Raw genomic sequence first — 22,503 nt, 5'->3', positions numbered from 1 at the left:
TGAAAATGCCTCTTTTTGTATTACAGCTAATCATTTTATGCATACTATCGTGCGATAAATCTAATATGACGTGGCACATTAATTCTGCATGGTTGAGAAAAGTCTTGGTATTGAGATGCGACGCGCATTTCATATTCACAGCACGGTGGTCAGCGATGTTTAACGGTAAATTCGTAATTATGCGGCCGATTTCACGTAATACCGTGTTGCCCGCAATATGGAAATCTCGCGCTGCGTGAGGATAATACCCTGTCATACTCATAAGAGTGCTGCATAATATCATATTGCAATACATTATAATGGTAGGTACCGCGTCGCCGGGGCCGTTCAACCAGCAATAACCTTTCGACGTGGTCAACTTTTCTCTATATCGTCGAGTAAACGCGATCAAAGGAATAATATCTTAATTAGGCAGATACCTCGGTGCGAGTCAAAGGGGGCATCGCGATTGAATTTATCAAGGGAGACACTACGAGGACGAGATTTCGCAAGAAAATCCTACCACGCTTCCTTTTTCCAGTTTGTGAAACCAGATAGATTTCTCATCTACTGACTCCCTGCCAAGTAATGAGTTTTAACAGGTGGTTTCCTCTCCTGAATTCAGTTTGCTACATCCAGAATAATCTGGACTAAGGGTAGATACGCTCGTTTCTCACGCACACTTCAGACTCTCGTCGAACTTGCGGACAGGTCAACCAACCAAGAGAGAGAGAGAGAGAGAGAGAGAGGAGGATATTAGTTACTAAACTTCACTTAAAATTTATGATGAAAACGGATCCGCGCGTGAAGATGTTGAATTTAATTCGTGTTTCAATTAAGATGAATAATAACGAGCGTACTCGCGTATCAGAATTTTCTCTCTCTATACTTCGCTCAATGAAATTAGCAAAGCGTATCATCTGCAGCTTGTTACGCAACATTTCGTATCGCAGAATTTACTTTAGCTTAGACTGTGAGGCACTGTCGTCATTACTAATATATTGTTTTATCCGCATTTACCTTGCCTGCAAGGAATTTCAATATAACTTGCTTTACTCTCGTACTACTTCGTATTTAAATTTTCATATCTCATTGTTAGACTTACGACAAGTGACATAATAACGAATCAATAGAATTATCTCCATTTTTCATATACATGTAGACATACATACATGCATACACATATACATATATACATATATTTAAAAAATATATAAATATAAATAAATAAAATCAAGAATGTCGAAATAATGGCAAAAAGAGCCAAGCGCGGTATTAAGGGCGCATAACGTTATTTAAAAAAAAAATTATATTAAAATATTTAACTCGCGAACAGCGGACGTTTCGGCTCTTTTTTTGGCCATTTTATTTCAACATTCTTGATTTTATTCGTTAAGAGTCTTATTTTTATATTTTGTTTTTATAAATAAAAATATATAAATTAATATTTTGAACTCATCAATTTTGTCATCAGTTATAACAAGTTAAATGTACAGTTTTGCGCACATGTATTGTATTTGGCAATAAAGCTGCATCGCGCTTCCGTTTCCGTTCGCTAAAAACCGATTGAGCGACACAAACGGACCAGAAATGACGTTTCGTGCGCGTAACAAAAGAGAGATGAAAAACCGGGGGTTAAGTATTTCTTCGAAGCTGCCGCGCGAGTTTACGAGACTTAATATCGGTGTTTCGCCGCAACCGCGGCGATTATCGTTGGCGCGGTATCGCGAACCAAAAGCTCGATAAGGCCAATTCCAAACGGGCTCGCGTCGCTCGCGTGTCGTGACAAAGCGCGATCCGCGTATAAAATGTGTGAGATCTGCAGTATCGCGCGAATCTGCGGTTGATATAAATGAAGTGTTAACCCTTCGTCTGTATGAGAAACTTAAACACGTAGGAGGAGCGCCTCGAAATTTATAGAGATGCGAAGACTTTCGCCGAGAAATTTAGTATTGGATATCATAGATATTAATACTCGACACACATCTTGCTTCGAAAGAAACTGTGCGTAAGAAATTATTCACGTCTTTATCCCAACTCTAAATATGTCGTCACGCCTTCGTCGGGATTTAACTTTGGAAACAGAAATAAAGGCGCACGCAACGCGCACCTCATTCTTTTCTTTTCCCTTAATAATCATGTGCTTAAACCTTTTTCATATACCTACTTCACATGAAGAAGTAATTATTTGCACATGCCACATGCGCACGTATACGGCCCATTTCGCGGATTGTTTAAGAGCATAATCTGATTACTTAAAATTTAAAGTTAAATAATAATAAAATATCAAAATATACACACGACTATACGCTAAAATATGTATTATACAACTTAATGTACAATATAATTGTGTCGAGAAAAGAGAGATATAAATTGCAATCTTATAAACTAGACTGCTAAATTTATAATTTTCGAGAAGGTTGAGAGAGACCGGGTATAAAACAACGATATTTTAATTTTTATTTCATTCAAGCTGTATATATGAAATGAAATATCGGTCCTTGGTCAAACAAGGACCGATATTTCTCGACTTACCAATCCGCATCAAAGTAAGCAAGATAGCCTGAAACATAGTTTGCCATCGCGAAATCACACGCAAACTCGAATTTCGTCACGCTTTGTGCGCTACTTTTCGCGCGATCATTCTGCCCACTGTAAAGCAATCGTCGCTAGCCGAATCGAAATTTACGGAGGAATATCCGCGTTACACTCCTCTCTATTTCCTCCCGTTTTAAAAGCACACAAGTCTCTTCGAGAACGTGTATAAAATCGTTGTGTAAAAAAATCGCTTCATCGATATAAACCGAGGTATAATTTTCTCCGCCAAATCTCAACACGCGCACGGAACAACCTCGAGAAAAATAGGACCGGCCGTTCTCTCTCTCTCTCTCGTTTTATTTCGCATCTGCAACCATTCCTAACATTAAGCTCGATAGCACTTACTCAGTCTCTTTCTCACACACACACTCTCTCTCTCTCTCTCTCTCTCTCTCTCTTTCTCTCTTTCGTCCTCTCCCAGGGGTGCGATATTCATATGAATGACCGGGCAGTCAAAGTGATAAGATATAAGTCGACGGCTGGTGGCCATCCATGGCTATTTGCATAATGTAGGCCCTCGTTATGTACGCCCATTAACCTCCCGCGCTCCCTTCTTCAACGTCCGCTCGAACCCACCGTCGTTGCCGACGTTTCCTCCTCCAACCCCCTTAAAACCCTTCAGCAAGATCCTACAGGCCATTTTCCACGCGCGGGCCACTCGAACGAGGAGTTTACACCTCGCTCGCAACCCTAATGCAGCGATGTTTTATTGCTGCGTGGCGGACTCTCGGGAGAGATCCGTATTATTTTTACGGGATTATTACGCGGTGTAACGATACGTGTAGAGATACATATGGGTTTGACACAGCAAATGAGAGAAGGCGAATCTGCCCTGTGTGACAATAGTTTTTTTTTTTTTTCTTCCCTAAAGATTTTGTCGAATATACTCCTGGTGATAGAAGCGAGATTTTTAGAAAGCTGTAAAGGGAACGGATTTTTTTTCGAGATTTCGTTATCCCTATGCTAACGTTATTATATTATGGAAATGTATTATAAAAACACAGTATTTCAGTACAGCATTATTTTTGATACTATATAGTAGCGTTTTATGTCACTCGCGTGAACAAAATATGTTATAACTATGTTTGAAAGTTATTTCTGATAGGATCATTGTGTGGACGGGGCGACTTTAGAATGCACGGAGGAATGTATTATTATTGCGATATTCGAGAGTCACCATGCAAATGTGGAATTTAAGGGGGGTGGGGTGGGGGGGGGGGGGAGATAATATCTTGGCTGTATGTAACGGCCTGCGGGAAACAATCGCCGTGAGAGAATCTAATTTCTCTGGCCGCGAAACGCTCTGCTTTAATCTCGAAATTTCTGCCGTAGAGAAATGATATTTCGTCCGGTAATGCAATTTAATGGTCGTTATGAAAAATTCTCGGAAAATCGGCCATGACGCGATGCAACGAACACGCGGTCGTTACGCGAAAGTGTCAATTTGTACGTCGATATTCCCCGTTATCGCTGGTTTTGAATGCATTTGTTACCACACGTACTACCTGTATTGTACATTTTAAAAAAATAAAAAAAAAAAATTAACGGCTCTCGCGCATTACATCGTTCCCGAAATGAACAGATCGTGTGATAATTAATGAAAATACCTCTATCTTGTTAGAAGCAAATTAACATTAGAGATCAAAGCGATTAAGCATCAAAAATGATCGCTTTTGCAACGTTTATTAGCACTCCATGTAATTTCGTGATGAAATATTTGCGATATACTGACATCGTGTATCCCAATTATTCTTTTTCAGTGCTGTTATGAACTATAGCTTGCAGGCTTTTCATGTCACAATTACATTCAGCAACGCTGAATGCAATTGAAAGCATCCACGAAATATAATCGCGCAATTTTTTCGCCATGTGATTCGTGTTATTTTTTTTTAATGAGATTTTAACAGAATTTTTCAAAATATATGTTTGACAACACATATTTCATTATATACAATATACATATATTATTGCAATCTTTAATATATATATCTCTCTCTCTCTTTAATATCTTTAATATCTTTATATTTCTTTAATAAATTAAGTTGTCATGTATATTTGATTCTTTTTATGAAATTCTCCATGTCGAAAGATCATACTCTTTAGATATTTACGACATGTTCGACTAAAAAGTTACAATAAATTGTCTATAAATTTTGCTCTTTCTTCGGGAATTTCTTCAATGATTGCCTTGTCTCTGATGAATGTCGCCGATATATCAAAAGAGCTAAGGAATATCCGCGCTCACGTGCAGGCATGTAATAGATAATATTAATAAATAGAATAGTAAAGAAATGAGTTAGAGCTCTTTTTTTAATCAGAATTTCCTAATATAATTAATAAAGAATTAATTAATAGAGCGTAATTAATAGAGAACATGCTTATCTCTATCAATATTTAAATCACTATTACAAATCTCTCCTCATGCATATTAGAAAATGATTTTGTTTAAAAAACCAGAAATACTGAAGAGAGATTTATTATCTACTTTTTAAGTCTATCTTATTGCTTAACTCACTCAATCGCCTATAATGTGATTATCGCAAACAATACTCTGCACCAAAAACGAATGACTAATTAGAAAAAGCCGTGAGAACGAACGGTCATATTATGAACGGATTAATTGTATTAGGAAATTGGAAAGTTGGCGAACGCTACTAATGCTCTTAAACGCAAGTTGAGAAAGTAACTTCTGAAATAAATTTTTTCCTTCTTTCGTGCATCCTTTTAATTAACAACATATTTCATTGCACTTTTATATAACAGTTTTATAATTGAAAAACCGAGAAGATAAGAATTTAATTGCTGCACGCACGTACACACGCACACGCACACGCATATACATATGCAGATAATCTTCTTTGGGTTTTATCAATCATTAAAGTTATTTACATACGTAACTTTTAGTAAATGGCAGGTACCTAATCATCCCGATTCATTAGGGAGTAAAATTTTAATCCAAACTTAAGAAACTTTCTTTCTCGTACTACTTAAAGGTTTATTTTGAAAATGCGCGTGGTGCATTCTTCGTTCCGTATTACCTCTACGCCTCGTTAAGAGTTTCAAATTACATTGTGCCAAGAGCTACGGCATTTCTTGTAAAGTTCGACAAGGAGAAATCGCAATGTTAGAGGGGAAAAAAAAAACAAAAAAAAGAAACTTTTTGCTTCAAAAATTTCAAGTATAATTTAATGGCAATATGCCACTAACGATGAATATGTGATAAAACGTGTTATTCGCGATCGTTTTTAACTCACAATAGATTGGCGAAGTAAAAAGAACTAAATAAAGATTTTTATATAAGTAAATATAATTCAATCGTAAAAAATTAAAAACAAATAAAACATACGGGAATGTAAGTGTATCAATCATTAATAATAATTGCATAGTTACTTCATTGTCAGAACTTGTCGTAGTCTACGCATTTATCTCGGCTCCTCGAAGGGTAGAACGGCGAGACGCGAGGTCAGCGCATTTTTTCGGCGCGGACATGCCGTGGTAAACGAAAATTTATGTTTTATGTGGATCAGCGTTCATTTTCAATATGTATGTACGATCCTTCCTCGCGCCAAACTTTAAGGCATCGCGTTTCAACGAATAATGATAGCGCTCAAACGTGAAAAAAAAAGCTTCCGACTTTTCAATTGTTTTAATTATTTACTTTTTATTCTTTTCCTTTTACCTCTCGCTGTGGATATAATATATAAAATTAAACGAAGAAGAATTTAATCGTAAAAGATTTCAGTAAAAACTTTAATACAAAATTTATTAAAAACGTTCAATTATTTAGAAAGAGAAATATTTTATGAGAAATTTTATGTGAAAAATATTCAAAAAGAAGCTTTCGATTTTTTATCATAGAGCAAAAACAATAACTATCTTCGATAGTAGATCTAAATTCGTTAAGTATTGAGGTAGTAATTTCAGAGTACGGCATCTCTTCTCGGCAACGAAGGCAAGTCAACCTCCATCACTTAAGCGAAAGCATTAACCTTATTAGAGCTGCTACTTTCCTATTATGCCTTATTATTTCGCATTCATCTTAACAACATTTCCATACTCCAAATTGAGATCCATTATTACTTATTACTTACGAGTTCTCGTATAACTTCCTTCGCGTTTGCTACAATCTCCTGCACTTACCTAAAAAGAGAAAAAATATATATTACAAAAATTTCAGAGTAAAGATCGCGAAAATTAATTTAAATTTCGAAATTCGGACTGTCTCGCCTTTATGAATTAAAAGCGACAAGTAATACGGACAATTTTAAACTTCCTTATTTATACATGCAAGTTATTCTTAATGACTGTTGTTATCGAGAACGTAATTAATTTTTTTCTGTAATTAATAATCAAACTGAAAAATATATCAGAAATTGTTTTACTTGTTAAATTCTCTTTTGAAAAAATGAATGTAACAAAATAAATTGAATAAGGCTTGAAGAATACAAATAATTTATGTACGTAAAATATACGTTGCACAAAAACAATTTTTATTCGTGAAGATCAGATTATGAATTGGCAATAAATAATGAGAAGATAAAGTATGCAGAAACAACATAATATTGTATGACCAAACCTTGGTTGATATATTTTCCGTTTTTCAATCTTCGCTGTGCCAGAATTGGGGGATATTTCACTGGCATACGCGTGAATATTTAATGGAATGTAATACGGTTCTTAAAGCCAACAAAATTATAATTAATTAAAATAATGTTCGTTTTATAAAAAACAATAAATTTTGTAAAATCTATAAAGCTATGATTTAATTCAATTAAAGCTCTGATAAAAAATATAATTAGACAATAAAATAATGCAAGAAGTAAAAACATTTCTTTATAAATATCCAGCTAATATACTTAATCTACAACATCAAATTCTAAATATATTTATTTATCTTTGATAGAATGCGATTACCACAAATTATATAATTATTAATTAATTTTATTCATGACATGTATATTGGAAAAGATGGAATATGGATCTATTATTACAACTTCAAGACGCATAAAACTGTTTCAGTTTCTTTTAAGCTCTTTATAATCCATACAAAAACGATCCTCGGATAAAGAAGTTAGATAATATTTCACTGATTGTAGCGAGCAGTAACGTAAATGTTGAGTTAGATAACAGACAGACAGACAGACACACATACACACACACACACACACACATACAACACAAAGCAAGAAAGCTCAACCGATCGATGCCGTGGAAAAATGGTGGACAAATGACGAGGCGAACAATAATAGGATTGATCGAGACGCAAAGAGATTTCATCGACAAGGAGGCACAAAGCCTAACACTCGATAATGATGCCCTAAGAATGATTCAACCAATGGGATTGGAAGCCGAATCGAAGGATTAAAGAGGAAGCCCCCATTGTCGCTCATGCGAAAACTCGACTAAATGATATACGACCGATAAGTGCATCCATGATTATAATCAATTGTGTAGAATGATCGATTAGTGCTCCTACATTTTACACGTGACTGTATACGAGGATAAAACGTGAGCGGTGTAAAATTCAATTGAATAATTAATGGTGTTACGCTCTAAATAGTACAAAAAACATTTCGTGGTATAATAGCGATTAAACGGATTACATAATTGTCATCGCGGATGGTATTCATACATAATCATAGACATTAAAGCGTATTTACTTTACAGACAACACTCACATGTGCATTTCCGCGTGTGCTATTTGTTAGATAAAAATATTGTACTTTTATTCTGTCGGGTGTACTCAAAGGTATGTAAATATTTACATCTGTAAATAGAAAAGGGACTGTAAATGTTACATTCGTATGTTGCATGGCGATGTTTGCATGCAAAACATACGTTTATTTACCAAATATCCCGACATTCCCATAATTTCGTTACATTGTATTTTAACAAGTAAAAGCTGTCTAATTTATCTTCATTATATGTCGCTGCACTTTATCTGCCGGGGTAATATGTGACAGTTTTTTTAAGAACAATTACAGTACGCAAATTCGATTGTGGAAATTCTTGTTACAACCGTGCAATTTAAATTATTTCATATAGACGACGATTATCGCACACGGTTATATTTTCGTCAAAATTATTTACTACGAAAATTTTTCGCAAACATTTTCATTGAAATAACATTTTGCACTAATTTACTAATTTACTCTTTCCGGTGATAATGGACTTGCACATCCATTGGGGAAAGACTATACATATCTATTAGAAGACTATCGCTGTCTCTCATTATTCGCGGCATTATCGATATATACGTTTCTTCCGAGAAAGCCAAGTTTGGCCCGACGACGCCTCGTTATTTATTTGTCGTAGCCTCGTAATGACAAACTTCGGCGTGCAGCGGCGGGCGATACGTGACCGTGCCGCGGGTGCTTCCGATATATACAAGGGAATCGTAAAGACAAACATCTATAGACATGCAACACGTGTCGGTAAGTATCTAGCATACAGATAGACAAGACAAGTAAATAATTTAGTATCCGTGGCCGCCCGGCAGTCTGCCGCCCTGTCTGTGAATCCGCGATATACAACCCTCGTAACCCTCTGCCTCGTGTTCCGGCTCTCTCTCGTACCTGCGCGCGCCCCCCCCCCCTCGCCCTTCCATCCCCCAACGCGAGTCAATTATGTACCCCTCTCATGCGTGACGGCGCACGCGGGGCGCGCGTAATCGCGCGGCTAATTAACACGAACTCTTTAGGACAATGACGATAAACCGCGCGCGCGACAATCGAGATGATTCCGGGAACAACGACAGATCCGGAAATCCACGTGTATGGCGGGGGCGAATATATTTCGCGAGCATACCTAGAGGTCTTTCGACGCGATGGCGCGTCTTCGACGTGATTGCGCGCGATATTGTTCGTGTTCGATGCGTAGATTAATTCCGTCGGGAAGCAGGCGAAAGAGGGGGCGAGGTACACGCACACAGCTACGTGGATCGCGTTAATAGAAATGCATCCGCGAGCTACGCGCGCGGACACGTTCGGGGGGGGGGGGGGCAAGAAAGGGGTAGAAAAGCTGGCGCCCTTCGACGTAGGCGTGCTAAAAATCTTTTGTTTCCAGAAGCGACGAATGGATTCTCTCTGGTTAGCGTTGCAGTTAAGATGTTATTACGCTACAGTTATCGCGTGATATTAAATTGCGTAAATTTCGTTCGCAAGAAGACGCGATGTTAGCTTGACTTTATCGCGACTTCGGTTCGCGCGCTCGCTGCTGTTTACATGAATCTCGCATAAACGCAATACGATATTTCGCTTTATAGGATACATCTACCTTTATAGGATGTAACTGCTGAAGAACAATTTATTGAATTCTATATAATTATCTACATTTATAAATATTTTCTCATGTCAACTGAAAGAAAGATCTTTCTCTTTCAATTGTTATAAAAGTAATAGAAAAAAAAATTGCAATCAACGGCTATAAATAATAATGGCTGTAGATAAAAATGGGATGGATAGAAAAGTAGGAAATTGACGCGTAACGACACAGATGCGCCAGCGGAAAGGACCAGTTGAAAAGTTACCGGCAAGATCAAGAATTTCCCCGCATCTTGATACAACTTTCGGAGGCGCCTAATCCATTTCCGTCTGAACGTCCTAGAAACGCGTTGGATTTACACGAACGTCATTTATGTGGGATCGTCTTCTTTTATCCTCGCGCGGATCGTTCGCCTCGCACTATTCGAATTATCCCGACCATCGTTATCGCGAATTGCATAATAAAATCGCACGTACACGATATACTCGCAGAATCATGGATACGCATCGAAATATATTTCACGAAAGAATGATTTGGAAGCTCTGTATTCTGTATATATACCCTCCGCACGTTATATATTAATTTATATTACGCATATAGCGTATAAAGAGCAAAATATTATTGTTTAATTTTTGCGGCAAAAATAATATATATTAAATTACTTTTATATTTAAATAATTAATCGACTCTTTTGGGCCATTAAAAAACTGGAGCCTCTTTCGTTAAGTAGAAAAAGAACAAAGTATTGTATTTAAACTCGCTTCTAGAAATATCGTGCTTACAAAAGGATTGATATAAGTCATGTTTATTACGTTCTATAAAGTATCCTAAAATTAGTTGCAGTTCACGGAAACGTCCGTATTGCGATCTTGGGAACTACCGGCAGGCGATCTTTAAAGCGTGTCGCAAAATGCCTACCGCGCCCTTTCGTGCTCTACATTGTTTTTCCGCGTGCGTTCTAAGGTGAAGGGTCAAAAATCGATCGCTCCTGGAAACGATTCGATATGATAAACCGGCCAGATAGCATGGCGCGCAACAAGCGACATTTACAATTTACCTTTCGTCGCGATAATAATACGCGTTAATTAAGTCATTACGAATCATGTTAATCGGGTAAATTATCGGGATGAATCTCGAGTGCCGATTTACCCAATTCTCGATATAGTCAATATTCGCGTATGTTCCTCGTACACTTGCATGTTGACATACGTTTTTTACGATAAAGTTTCTCGATCAGAAATGGATAATCGAAGGAGTCGAATTCGCGTTTGGCGAGCACACACTGCACGGAGAGGGTAAACAAGTTCTCTACCACCGGTGCTCTTTCTACTCGAACCAATGCCTCGAACGTGTAATGAGTACCAATTCGTTGCGTTCAAAGTAAATTAGAACAAGTGGCAAGTGGAAATGGTCAGCGAGAAGTGCATAGTGCGAATAACACATACAAAAGAGCGTAAGAAAATGCAGAAACGCTGTTCACATCTAATAGATGGGAACAAATCGTCCAAACGGAGAAAAATAATAAAAATGTTTTTAAAGGTCATTTGCGTTAAAAAAAAAAAAAAAAATTAGAATCACCCTGTATTCTCCCGCTCCGAGTAATGATTTATGTTGAAGAATTATCCAAAGCGAAATAAGTAAGCAGTTCTCAATATTTCATGTCACATTATTATGTTACGCAAATAAAAATACAGATATCAGACTTGAATATACCTATAGAATAATTTATAATTAAATTATGGTACGTTATTATAAATATGATTCTAAATAATCAAAGCAAGAGTATATAAATAGAGAAATATTAAAAAATTTCTCTCTCTCTCTCGTTTAAATGTGAAATATATCGAATTTTTTATCAATCTGTAGATATAAATAAGTGATCGATCCGGGGAATGATCGTCGAGAAGAAACCGTGCAAATTCACCTTAACTCAACAAAGAGTATGCGGGAAGGACGTCTAACAGCTGGTGCCAGTTTCAGGTTACGTATCGTCTTTGTAGATTCCGCCAAATACGTATTCCCGCCGTCTGGTCGGCTTGGCACGCCATGCGTTATGTTAAGAAGTGCAGTTAATTACGAAGATAATTTCGAGTCGTGTGTTTGCGTGCTGCACATAACGAGCTTCCGACTTCGGGAGTTTCTGCCATGCAAGCCAATCTGCTTTAAACCCACCACCACCACCACCCGGTCACCGCTGCCACCGCCACCCCCGCATCACGGCACCCATCGACGTGCTAACCATTGCCGTACCGACAGTACGATCGTTATCAAGCGGACAGATTTAAACGGAAATCTCTCTCAGATCGTGATCTAAAGGACCCTTCGATCATTTTGAATTTTCCAGCGCGAATACCGGGATCCATAACTAAAACGACGAGGATATTCCAGAGAGAAATACAGGGAGAAAAAGAAAAAGAGAGACAGAGAGAGAGAGAGAGAGAGAGGGCGCGCCAAATTTATCCCTTTTGTGAATTAACGTTCTATTTAAAAAAAGAAAAAAAAAACTTGGCAATCGATGTAAATTCCGATGTATTCGTGTAAAAGTTTTGTCGTTTAAAATAGAGCAAACATCATCCGTTAGGGGTGAAGTAAATTTTTTCGGATAGTCTACATACACTTTGTACAGTTTTCGCAACATGCTAATGCGCGCACGCGTTTACGTCTTTGAAGAAAATTTCCGCGAGCTTGCGTCGAAAAAAGTCTTTTCCTCACATTTCCTCATTTTTCCTCAAGAATGCTAGATATTAGAATATGCAGAATAGGTTGTAGACGCACGCTTACATTTTAGTCTCACATTTAACGTGGAACGTGACCATTTTCATTTTTGCTTTGAATAATAATGCGCTTGTAAATTTAAAATAAACAAGAATAAGAAACTAAAGTTATATATAAATATAAAATCTTTTATAAATATATGCTGTTTATATAATAATAATATATTGTATACGTAAAATATATACCATGAATTTATTATACTGAATCTATTATAATAAAATCCATGTAAATTCTTCAATGAAGGATATTATAATGCGATTAAATGGCAAGAGTTTTGAATTGACTGCTACTCTATTTGCTAAATAGAATGCATATATCTTCGAATGAAAATGCTTTAAAGTATGCATTGTATAACGTTAATGTTGATTCTGACTTGTTTTATTAGCGAAAACGCCTGAAAGATTAATCTTGTTACTGCGTCCATAAACGTGTCTAATAAATCATTTCATAATGCGTTCGCATCTCTATTTTAATTCATATATGATAATCGCATAGGTTAACTATTCATCTTTATTTTCTCATAATTATGAAAAAATAGAGATGTAAAATTGGAAGTATAATTTGAATTAAATTTTTGGATTACAATCTATCGCACACGTATTAAAATTTCACGCAAAGAAAATGTAATAAATATATTTCTCATTTTATGTAAAAAAATTATCTTACGTAATCTATGTAAAGCTAAACTCGTTTGTCCAGAATGGTTGGAACAGACACATTTTTCACGCTGTCTAATTATCTCGCTCTTGAAAAAGCTCGACATTATTTATTAGTTCCGCCAAAATTTATTCCTCAAATAGCATACCTAATAATTTTTAATAAAAATAAATTGTGTCGCCAATAGTAAAGTGCGTTTCAAATATCCGAAATCTGTTACGCTCAGCGCACGCGTTTATATACAATTATAACTTTTTATATACTATGTATACATATAAATTTATATATATTATTTTATTATATGAAAAGTATCGGCATTTGTTTTAAGCACATTATTGAATTTTTTCTTGTACAATTAAAATTAATATAATAAAATTTATTTTAATATTAATAAAACTGAATCGCGAATAAATTTCGGGAGCGCGATATATATAACTGAAATATGTAACATTTGATAAACAAATGTTTACTAATTTTTCACATAGTACATAACGCCATTGATATCGAAAATATGTTTGGTATTTATAAAAAGAACATTGAACGCGCTGGCAATTTCAGATATATATTCGACGAAAAAGCACGATTTTTCAACATCCATATGCATTTGAGAAATTTCAATGCGCCTGCAACGCGCGCTCGCTGTGAGACATTTCTAGATTTCACTGTACGTTGCCATTTTTGTAACTTTACACATGCACAAAATCAAATTATAAATTAAATGAAAAAGCGTACATTTATATGTAAAGATATCCTAAATTGTTTTTCACACGTGCATATGACATAGCAATGTATTGTAGTATCGTTATGTTATATCACTTGAAATTGAATATTTAAAGCCATCTGAAACGAAAATGTAATAGGACCTTTCCTTCTTTCCTCATTTCTGCAATTCGACATGACATTTGTTTCTTTTTGATTTCTCAAATTCATGCCTGATATCATAATCTCATCGTTCCAGTTTCTAAATGTTTCCAAGTCGTTGCGCACTTTTAAAGTTCTTTCTCGCAGCTGTGGCAGATTCCGCGATCATCGAGTTCCGCGATCATTGCTCATTGCTGCTGGTCTACCAAGTCGGATAGATAAATTAGCAATTTAATTTGCGTTTAATTAAACTGCGCCCGTCGACGCGGTCTATTTAGAATAATATGTCAATTAATAATTCTCTTATCGCGGTCATTTTTATAACGTCAAGTGCATGCATTTATATCGCTGTAACGATATAAGAGTTTACAAAATGCTTAAAATGCGTGAAGAATTGTTTTTAGAATTTTTAAGGTTTATCTTTCCTATAAACGATTTAGAAACTGCACGATCTTTGTCGACCATAATCGCAGCTGCGACACGTTCTCCCAGCTTTATTCATAATTTATGGATTCTAATTAGTCGACGCTAACCGGGAGAATACTTAATTAACTATTTAATCTGCAAAATCACTCAATTCGAATGTCGCTGCTGTCGTTTACTTGATTAATTAATTCTTAATCTATTCCGATTTTCAGCTCTGTGACAAATAAATTAGGATCTCGAAAAAAAACACTTTATTTCAAAATATTGTACGTGCTATACCGGTCACTATAACTTATTCATTTATTTATTTATTTTTTAGATTAAATATTGAAATCATATTGAAGCAGACACGTCAATGTTTCAATTTTTTGTAAGCAATTTTCATTGGGATTCATAAAAAAAAGTCATCGACAATAAAGTCATCGATAGAATCATGGAATAAATGCGAAATAAATTAATAAGTTATGAATTATTTGATCTAATTAATAACTGTCATCACAATATGCGGCCTTTTAGTAAGAGAACGCAGGGAGAGGGGGAGGGGGAGGGGTGAGAGGGGGAAAGCGATCCGATGATTCGGACTTCCTCTCGAGAGTATTGATTACAAATTCAGATAACATAACAAGCTAACGAGCGATAATTATCGCGCGCGTTCTCTCGTCCAGATCTCGGCGAGTGATTCAATCAATTTCGCGTACGCGCGTACGCGCGCGCGCTAGCACACGTGCTGCGCTTGCACGCGCTGTGCTGTGCTATTCCACGCGATCTTTGACGTTTATCGTTGAGCCGATTTTTGCCATCGAAATCGTGCGTCGTTTCGCCAATTATCGCGCCGGCAAGGACCGGGGATCAGGAACAGTTCGAGAGGAGATTTTGGCAGAATCCGATTTATGGGCGGATCGATATAAGTGATATGCGGACGTGCGAGTATACCGGACTCGGTGCATTCACCAGATTCGCCGTTCGCGATACCAATCTTATTCCACGGGAATTTCCACGACCATTTCTCGCGACTGCATCCATTGGAACATATGATCGTATGGATGACCATCTCGTAATTCATCTTATACGCATACAGATACACATACACACGTTCAACTCTATACTCTCTCTCTCTCTCTCTTTATCTCTTTTTCTTTCTTCGACGGATAAGATTAAAATAAAATTCTAAAATGTTATTATATCAATCTCTCTTAATTATTTTATTATCGCGCCAGAGTCATAAATGCAGTTTATCCTAATACTTTACATACATAAGAAAACGGTACGTTATATCTTTCAAAGTATTTTATCGATATATTTTAATCATTATTATTCTAACTTTATCTTTAAAATCCTAGATTTCCCAAAGATATATAGAAATTATTAACAATGAGATCATAAAATAATGAGCGCATGAAACGTTATTAAGTATGAAACGTTATTAAGTAGATATTACGTCAGGCAGTTCAGAAGTTTGCACAGGGAAAACATCACGCTAGATAAATAAGAATAAAGTTTATTGATAAATATATATATGTAAATATATACTGATCGCGCAATATTTGATTCCACGCAAAAAGTATATTTACCTGAATATTGTTTCGAGGTCGCAGCAAACGATATAGCGATTTGCTGTAGTTGGCAAAAGGTGGTTAACCGAATTACCGTACCAAACCAATATTCCGCGAGAGATGTGAAAAAAAGAAGATGCAAACTCAAACGTGACTGGCAGATTGCGATGGTAGCGAGAACCGTTATTTTTTTTTATTTATTTTTTTTTTTTTTTTTTTTTAATAAAATCCTTTTTTGGCCCGCGTTCATAAAATTCAATGGCGTTTGTTATAGTAGGAACCGAATCATTAAAATGTAAGCTGAAAAAATTTAGAATATATATATATATATAGAAGCGTATAAAATAATGGAAAAAAAATATGTTGTAACGAACGAAACGAGATATCGAAAGGTACGTATCGAATAAACAATATTATTAATATCATGGTTATGGATTTCTTATTTAAAACAGAAAATATTATTTTCATCGTAACAAATATATACGCACACATACAGAAAATAATAAATAAATCTTTTTTGAAGAATACATTTTTTTCGTCAACACACTCTATAGAATAAAATACACTATGCAATAAAAAGGAATTAATAACATTTTTGAATCACATATGCACACAAAGAGCTCATTCTCATATGCTGAATGATCGATTAATCTCTGGAGGTTTCTCTAGATTTCCAGGCATTCGTGATTCGCCTGGTTTTACGAGAATACGAGAAATTCCTAAAGCATGCATTTAATTATTAAAAATGCATCTAAATTGTATGCCGTAATATTTCACACGCGAATTATAAATGTAGATACTCTCTCGCTTCTTACCAATTTATGGAAATATCAGGAAAGATTAATTCAAAAATTATTAAAATCGATTGAATTGATTCATATACTGCTTCATATATATTATCGTGCACAATCGATATGTTTAACAAAAACAGAAAAATATGATCCCATACGATAAAATATCTGATAATATGCTGATAATCCTTCAGATCTTTAAATATTATTTAAATGTATCTGCCAAATGTATGAGCCAAAATGAATTACGGCTAATGTGTTTTCGTCCCTTTTTTTTTTTTTACATTAAAAGAGATTATTCTACTATGATGAAAAAAATTGTATTATCGGTCTATAAGACCGTAAATTCCTACTGCAGCCTTTATCGTTAAACGCGTCGATCTGATTTTGAGTTTTAACGATATATTATGTTATGTAAACAATATAAGAGGGACGAGAATCGCAGGCAATCGCATGCATCAGGCGCGCAATAATGCGGAAATTAATCTCGCACTTTGCTCGTTCAGGTAGGAAAGAGTGTGAGCGATGCGAATGTTTACTCGGAGAGATCAGATCGGCTGAACGATCGCACTACGTGATACGCCGCATAACAAGTCTGCTTTGTTTAAGAAAGAGAGGGTAGGGGGGGGGGAGGGGAAAGAGGAAAAGAGAGAGAAAAGCCAACACGTATCGGAGACCTAAAACAGTGCCTCTCTTTGCCGCCGCCGCCACCCCCCCCCCCCCGTCTCCTCCTCCCGCTCCATCCCCTCGAAATGCCCGGGTGTTCCTGAGCATGTATTTTAATGACTCCTCTTACGAGTGTACCGTGCGCGCGCGATTCACCGAGCCGCGCTTTCTAAAAATAAGATCCGCCGCCGACTATGTTCCGGGGTCAGGAGGGGTTAGGGACATAATGAGTCTTCGTGGCGACAATGGCGGTTTACAAAGAAATCGTTGGCAAGATCGCGCGCACGTTCGTCGCGGTACCTATGATTTGCGACGAAACACAGCCGCCGTCCCCTGTCCACCCCCGTAATACACGCCGGCGTCGCAGCCGTGGCTAACGCTTCACGTGAACCGTTGTAAATACAATGTTACGCGTGTGTGGTAACCATTTCGCTAGCCTGTAACGCAGATTACACAAACGCCCGTACGTACATACGGTGCACAAATATGATCGTTGGAGAATGGACGGTGAGGAAAAGGGGACGCGCAGAAGTGGGCGCGAGGGTGTGTTGCATGAGATTTTTGTGGTTGCGTGTGCCGTTGCATGACGCCTGTATTACCCACGGCATGCCATCGTCTCTTTCCACTCTGCCAAACACACTAATGCTTCTGCCGATATTAACTCGGCTCGATTCCTGACCGTTTCTAGGAAATGCGCCGCCATTTTCGGGGTAAACGACGACGACGACGACGACGGCGGCGGTCGCTGGATCGGGGGTGGCGGCTTTAATAACGCGGGCGTCATACAGGATACTCGATAAGATCCGTCGCCTTCGCGACGATGACGAGCGATAACGAAAATGCATCGAACAGAACTAGTCGCGGAAAGATTGATTGATTAGAGATTGTACTGTAGATTATACAATCGCAATTTGTAATACACTTAGATAGATCCCAGACTGCATACAAGTCCAATACACATTTTGACGAGATCCTATTATCAAGATTTCTCGCGGAGATTGAACAGCGATGTTATCGTGCTCCATCCCATTATGCAAAATTATTACGGTGGCAAATGTCAGAGTCGAAAAAATATGTAACTCGCGAACGAGCAAAGCTATCATTAAAATGAGGCATATCAGCAGTGTGCTAAGAAGCTTAGAGGCTTAGCGGTCCTTCGTAGCGGCAATTTTTTCGCACGCGTAAGACGCCCGGTCTGTCATAAATCGCGTTTTAATTTTCTTCGAACGTCGCGGGATGAGAATTAAACAAGAATTCCCCAAATCTTTTTATTATTCTCCACTGTGGCATTTTAACCGCTTCGAGGGCAAACGTGTCATGATTTTTCCTTATCTCATTCGGACTCGCGCATTGCAAATTAAACATTCTCGAATCGTGTCTGAACCACAAACTTTTATATATTAAAGCTAAATTGCTAACACGGCTATGTCTCACGATGACATGTAAAACAAGGGCCATATTCACACGACTATTAGCAATCTAGGTATAATATATAAAAGTCTGTATAAAAATCTACAGCCTCGGCTATATCGCGATAAAGCAAAACTATTTTTCGGTTTAAGCCTTTTGAAAAAAATGCGATGTCTATCCTTCGCTGTCGAAACGTAAAACGCTATCACGCGCATGTGCCGCGATGCGCATTTCTGACTTTTCGTAAAATGAAATTCTAAGTTGAAACTCTGATATTCGAACAGAATTTTTCTCCCCGACGTTTCGCAATCCAATCCTAAAGCTCGATCCGATTTTCGCGGGATCCTCAGGTATATCGACACTCCGAGAATCGAGACCCCTTATCGCGATGATATCCCGAGATTTCCGGCGATTCGCGCGGCGAGCCCGCGAAAATACGTTTACACGTACACCGAGAGACGTGCCCGTCTCCCGGCTCCCGGCGTCGCGAAATTCAGTGGCAAAGTCGCGCGTCGAATGGAGCGCATGATTAATGGGGGTACGTGATTAAAACTTTCGTCGTAATTTCAAACGCATAAAAGTTCGCATTAAAGCGAAGCGAGAGGGGGAAGGAGAGAGGAATACGCACGGACGTGCATACAAAATACCATGAAGTGGAGATCATTATGAAACCCACTGTGAAATCACGTATTTTGCAACACAAAATCGCCATTCTTTTATCCGTACCGTCATCTTTGATTGCGAAAACGTAGGTTCTTATAACTGACCCGTTTTGAAAACTCATTTTCACTGCTGGCCAGCGAATTAACGTGTCAACAATCTCATAAAATTAGTCTGATATATTGTATTATATATCACCCACTTTATCAATAGAATCTTGAAAAGACTAAATTATAGAAATACACGGTATGAGCGGCCAGAGCAAGAACTGTCAGACGAGCATGGCGTAATTGCAAATATGTTTATCTCATCTTTATACTCTTCCATTATAAAAAACGAAAATAATAAAGCGCGTACCGCAAAATAATAATGCTGCTTTGAGATCATCTCTTTTAAAGCGCAATTACACTAAGATGCTTGAAATTTACCAAAATTTTGTCTCTTTCCCTCTCTCTCTCGAAATTTCTTCTCTCTGAATTTTCAGACAGTAGTATATAGAATAACAAATATTTCTTTTTGTACAAATACTCTTGAATATGATTTACAGTGAGCAAGAAAAAGATATAAATAGATAATAAAAATCTCTTTTCTTATTTAAATATTTCTCACGCTATTTTTGTGAGCCAAGTTCAAATGAGAGAGATCGCTTCTGATAATTTAACTTAATATTGTTTTAAATAATCATGTAAAAGGCTAGTCGGCAATATTCCAAATTATTAATTACTATATCTCTACTGAAAAATTACGAGCAGTGCCATCGCACCAGGCAAAATCAGACACATACATCTGATTTTGACAACGATAGTTGTCGCGACACATCACAGTCTGTCTAAAAATATACAGGAGCCACATGGACGCAGTTTGTTATCTATCGTGCCCTAGAGAAGTTGCAATCTGTCTGCTATTCCTTCTTCCGCTCCACCCTAAATAGTCCAATTCCCCTGGCTTAACCGGACTTGGAAAGAGAAAATAACGAGCGTCTCGCTCGCGTCAAGTACTACGCGTCCCCCGGTTAATTCGTCCAGAAATAATAGTCCGACAGCCCTCGGAGTGACATTGCGGTCGACACAGCCGTCGCAACGCGAGAACGATTCCAATTAGTGTAACTAAAAGCTTATCAGCAAGTTGCAATCGTCGCGAGATTTCTCACGAATAATGCAATCGGAGATTCGACATATCTGGTTTATCGTCCTATAATTGTAGCTCGAGGTCTCGCTTATTATATTTATGTGCAATTCCGACAGCACAGGGCACTTATTTTTATCTTTTATTCGTCGCATCGAATAAAAAATGCAAAAAAGTATTTGTCGGATCCGATATAAAATTGGATATAAGACTTTGTGATTTATTTCGGCCATTCATAAGCGAGATAACTGACACAAGTAGAGCAATTTTATTAGCTTAACATAAAAATATGTGGCGCACAATTTTGCAATTATTCTGCATTTCTAGAAAAGTGGTTATTTTTTTCCCAGATTTTTTTAATATCAAGATGCCTTTAATAATAGCTTTTTTGAATAATACATCTTATTCTGATCTCTGTTACGTTTCACTCCGTAATCTCCGTAATAATTTGAAATATTTGCGCACAAGCGATCTATCGACGAGAATACCGAACGACAATTTCAGCCGGATAAACGGCGCGAGTTTCATTCTCATCGCAGAAATAATACCTCGGCCAGTTTAATGCTCCCGTGTTGCCGCGTTGCATTAACAATCGCTTATGATTACACAACGCCGCGGGACGGTCCAAAAACCGAGAGCCGGAGACCCGACAAACGTTCCTAGTTAGCGACACAAAGCAGCAATCGGAACGCGAGCCGTCCGAACAGTAACACACGACTCGCTTCGTTAGGCACTTTCCGGTCCGAATGAAAATAATTACCCTTTTTGCCTGGAGCTCGAATGGGAGACGTAAGCGAATTAACGACGTACAGAGAGGCCGGGCCCCATTCGCATCGATGCACGCGCGCGCGCGCGCGCTCGCGAAAATTCTGGAGAACGCGGTAGAAAAAAAAAAAGAAAAGAAAGAAAGAAACGACGTCGCCACGATGGGATGCGATAACAAGTTTCCGCAATCCTGGCATGGCGTCGGTCGGGGCGAACGAGCAGATTCTACGTTTAATAACTCGCATCGGCGCGACGCACAAAAAAAAAAAGAAAAAAATTGTCGTTGCGGTAGCGGGTTCAATTAGCGAATGCGTCGCGCCATGAAGGGTAATCGCCTCGAAAAATGTATTTCAGGAGAACTTATGCCGTTAAATCCGCGGATTCGTCCCTTCCGAAAACGTTGGTCCGAATTAATCGCGAATAAATGACACCGAACGAGGTCGACCGAACGGCAAGGACGTAGGAAAGTTATAGCGTTTTGCAGCGCATTCAATTATCATATAAAAACTTTACAGCAGTTTATGCAACCAACGCACAATACGCTATAATCTAAGGAATTAAAAATAATCTAAACGGTTATGTTAAAACATAATCGTTTAAGCTGCAAAGAATTTTATATTGAATTTTATTGCAATATACCTCGCCCTAGGATTAAAATTTATTTAAACGACGTTAAAATTCTATGCCGCGATATGAATTCGGATATATCAGGAATGCATGCGATAGTTACCATTTAAATTTTATTTATTTTGTAACTGTGATTTTTTGAAATACTGTAAATTCTGACACTAGCTTCCTCTACATCATTGTTTCACAAATCTCGCATGAATTCTATGATCAACGTATCGAGTAAAGTGAGCTAAAACTAGCCCTATAAAGGGGATGACGTTGGTATGGATATAAATGTTAAAAATTTTATCCCATTAGTAAGCCGATCTTTTCGATAGATCCGCGCGCAAGCGAACGCGCGAGAT

At 37.5% G+C, this 22,503-nt stretch overlaps 1 protein-coding gene across 4 annotated transcripts in view; it reads right to left on the bottom strand.

Annotated features, from left to right (window-relative positions):
• The window catches only part of LOC138941018 (neurotrimin), a 153,784-nt gene that overhangs the window by 85,117 nt on the left and 46,164 nt on the right, over window positions 1-22,503 (bottom strand). The window contains exon 2 of one of the 4 annotated variants that reach the window (XM_070310285.1): window positions 6,669-6,717. The exons of the other annotated variants lie outside the window; for them this stretch is intronic. Coding sequence (XP_070166386.1) covers window positions 6,669-6,717 — 49 coding nt within the window. The remainder of the gene's footprint in view (window positions 1-6,668; window positions 6,718-22,503) is intronic. 4 annotated transcript variants of the gene reach the window in all.

This window comes from Polyergus mexicanus, unplaced genomic scaffold, assembly GCF_030449975.1.
Source record: "Polyergus mexicanus isolate NDT 795.1 unplaced genomic scaffold, iyPolMexi1.0 SCAF_18, whole genome shotgun sequence".
NCBI lineage: Eukaryota > Metazoa > Arthropoda > Insecta > Hymenoptera > Formicidae > Polyergus > Polyergus mexicanus.
The sequence above is the reverse complement of the archived record's forward strand: the minus strand, read 5'-3'. Positions and strand labels throughout refer to the sequence as shown.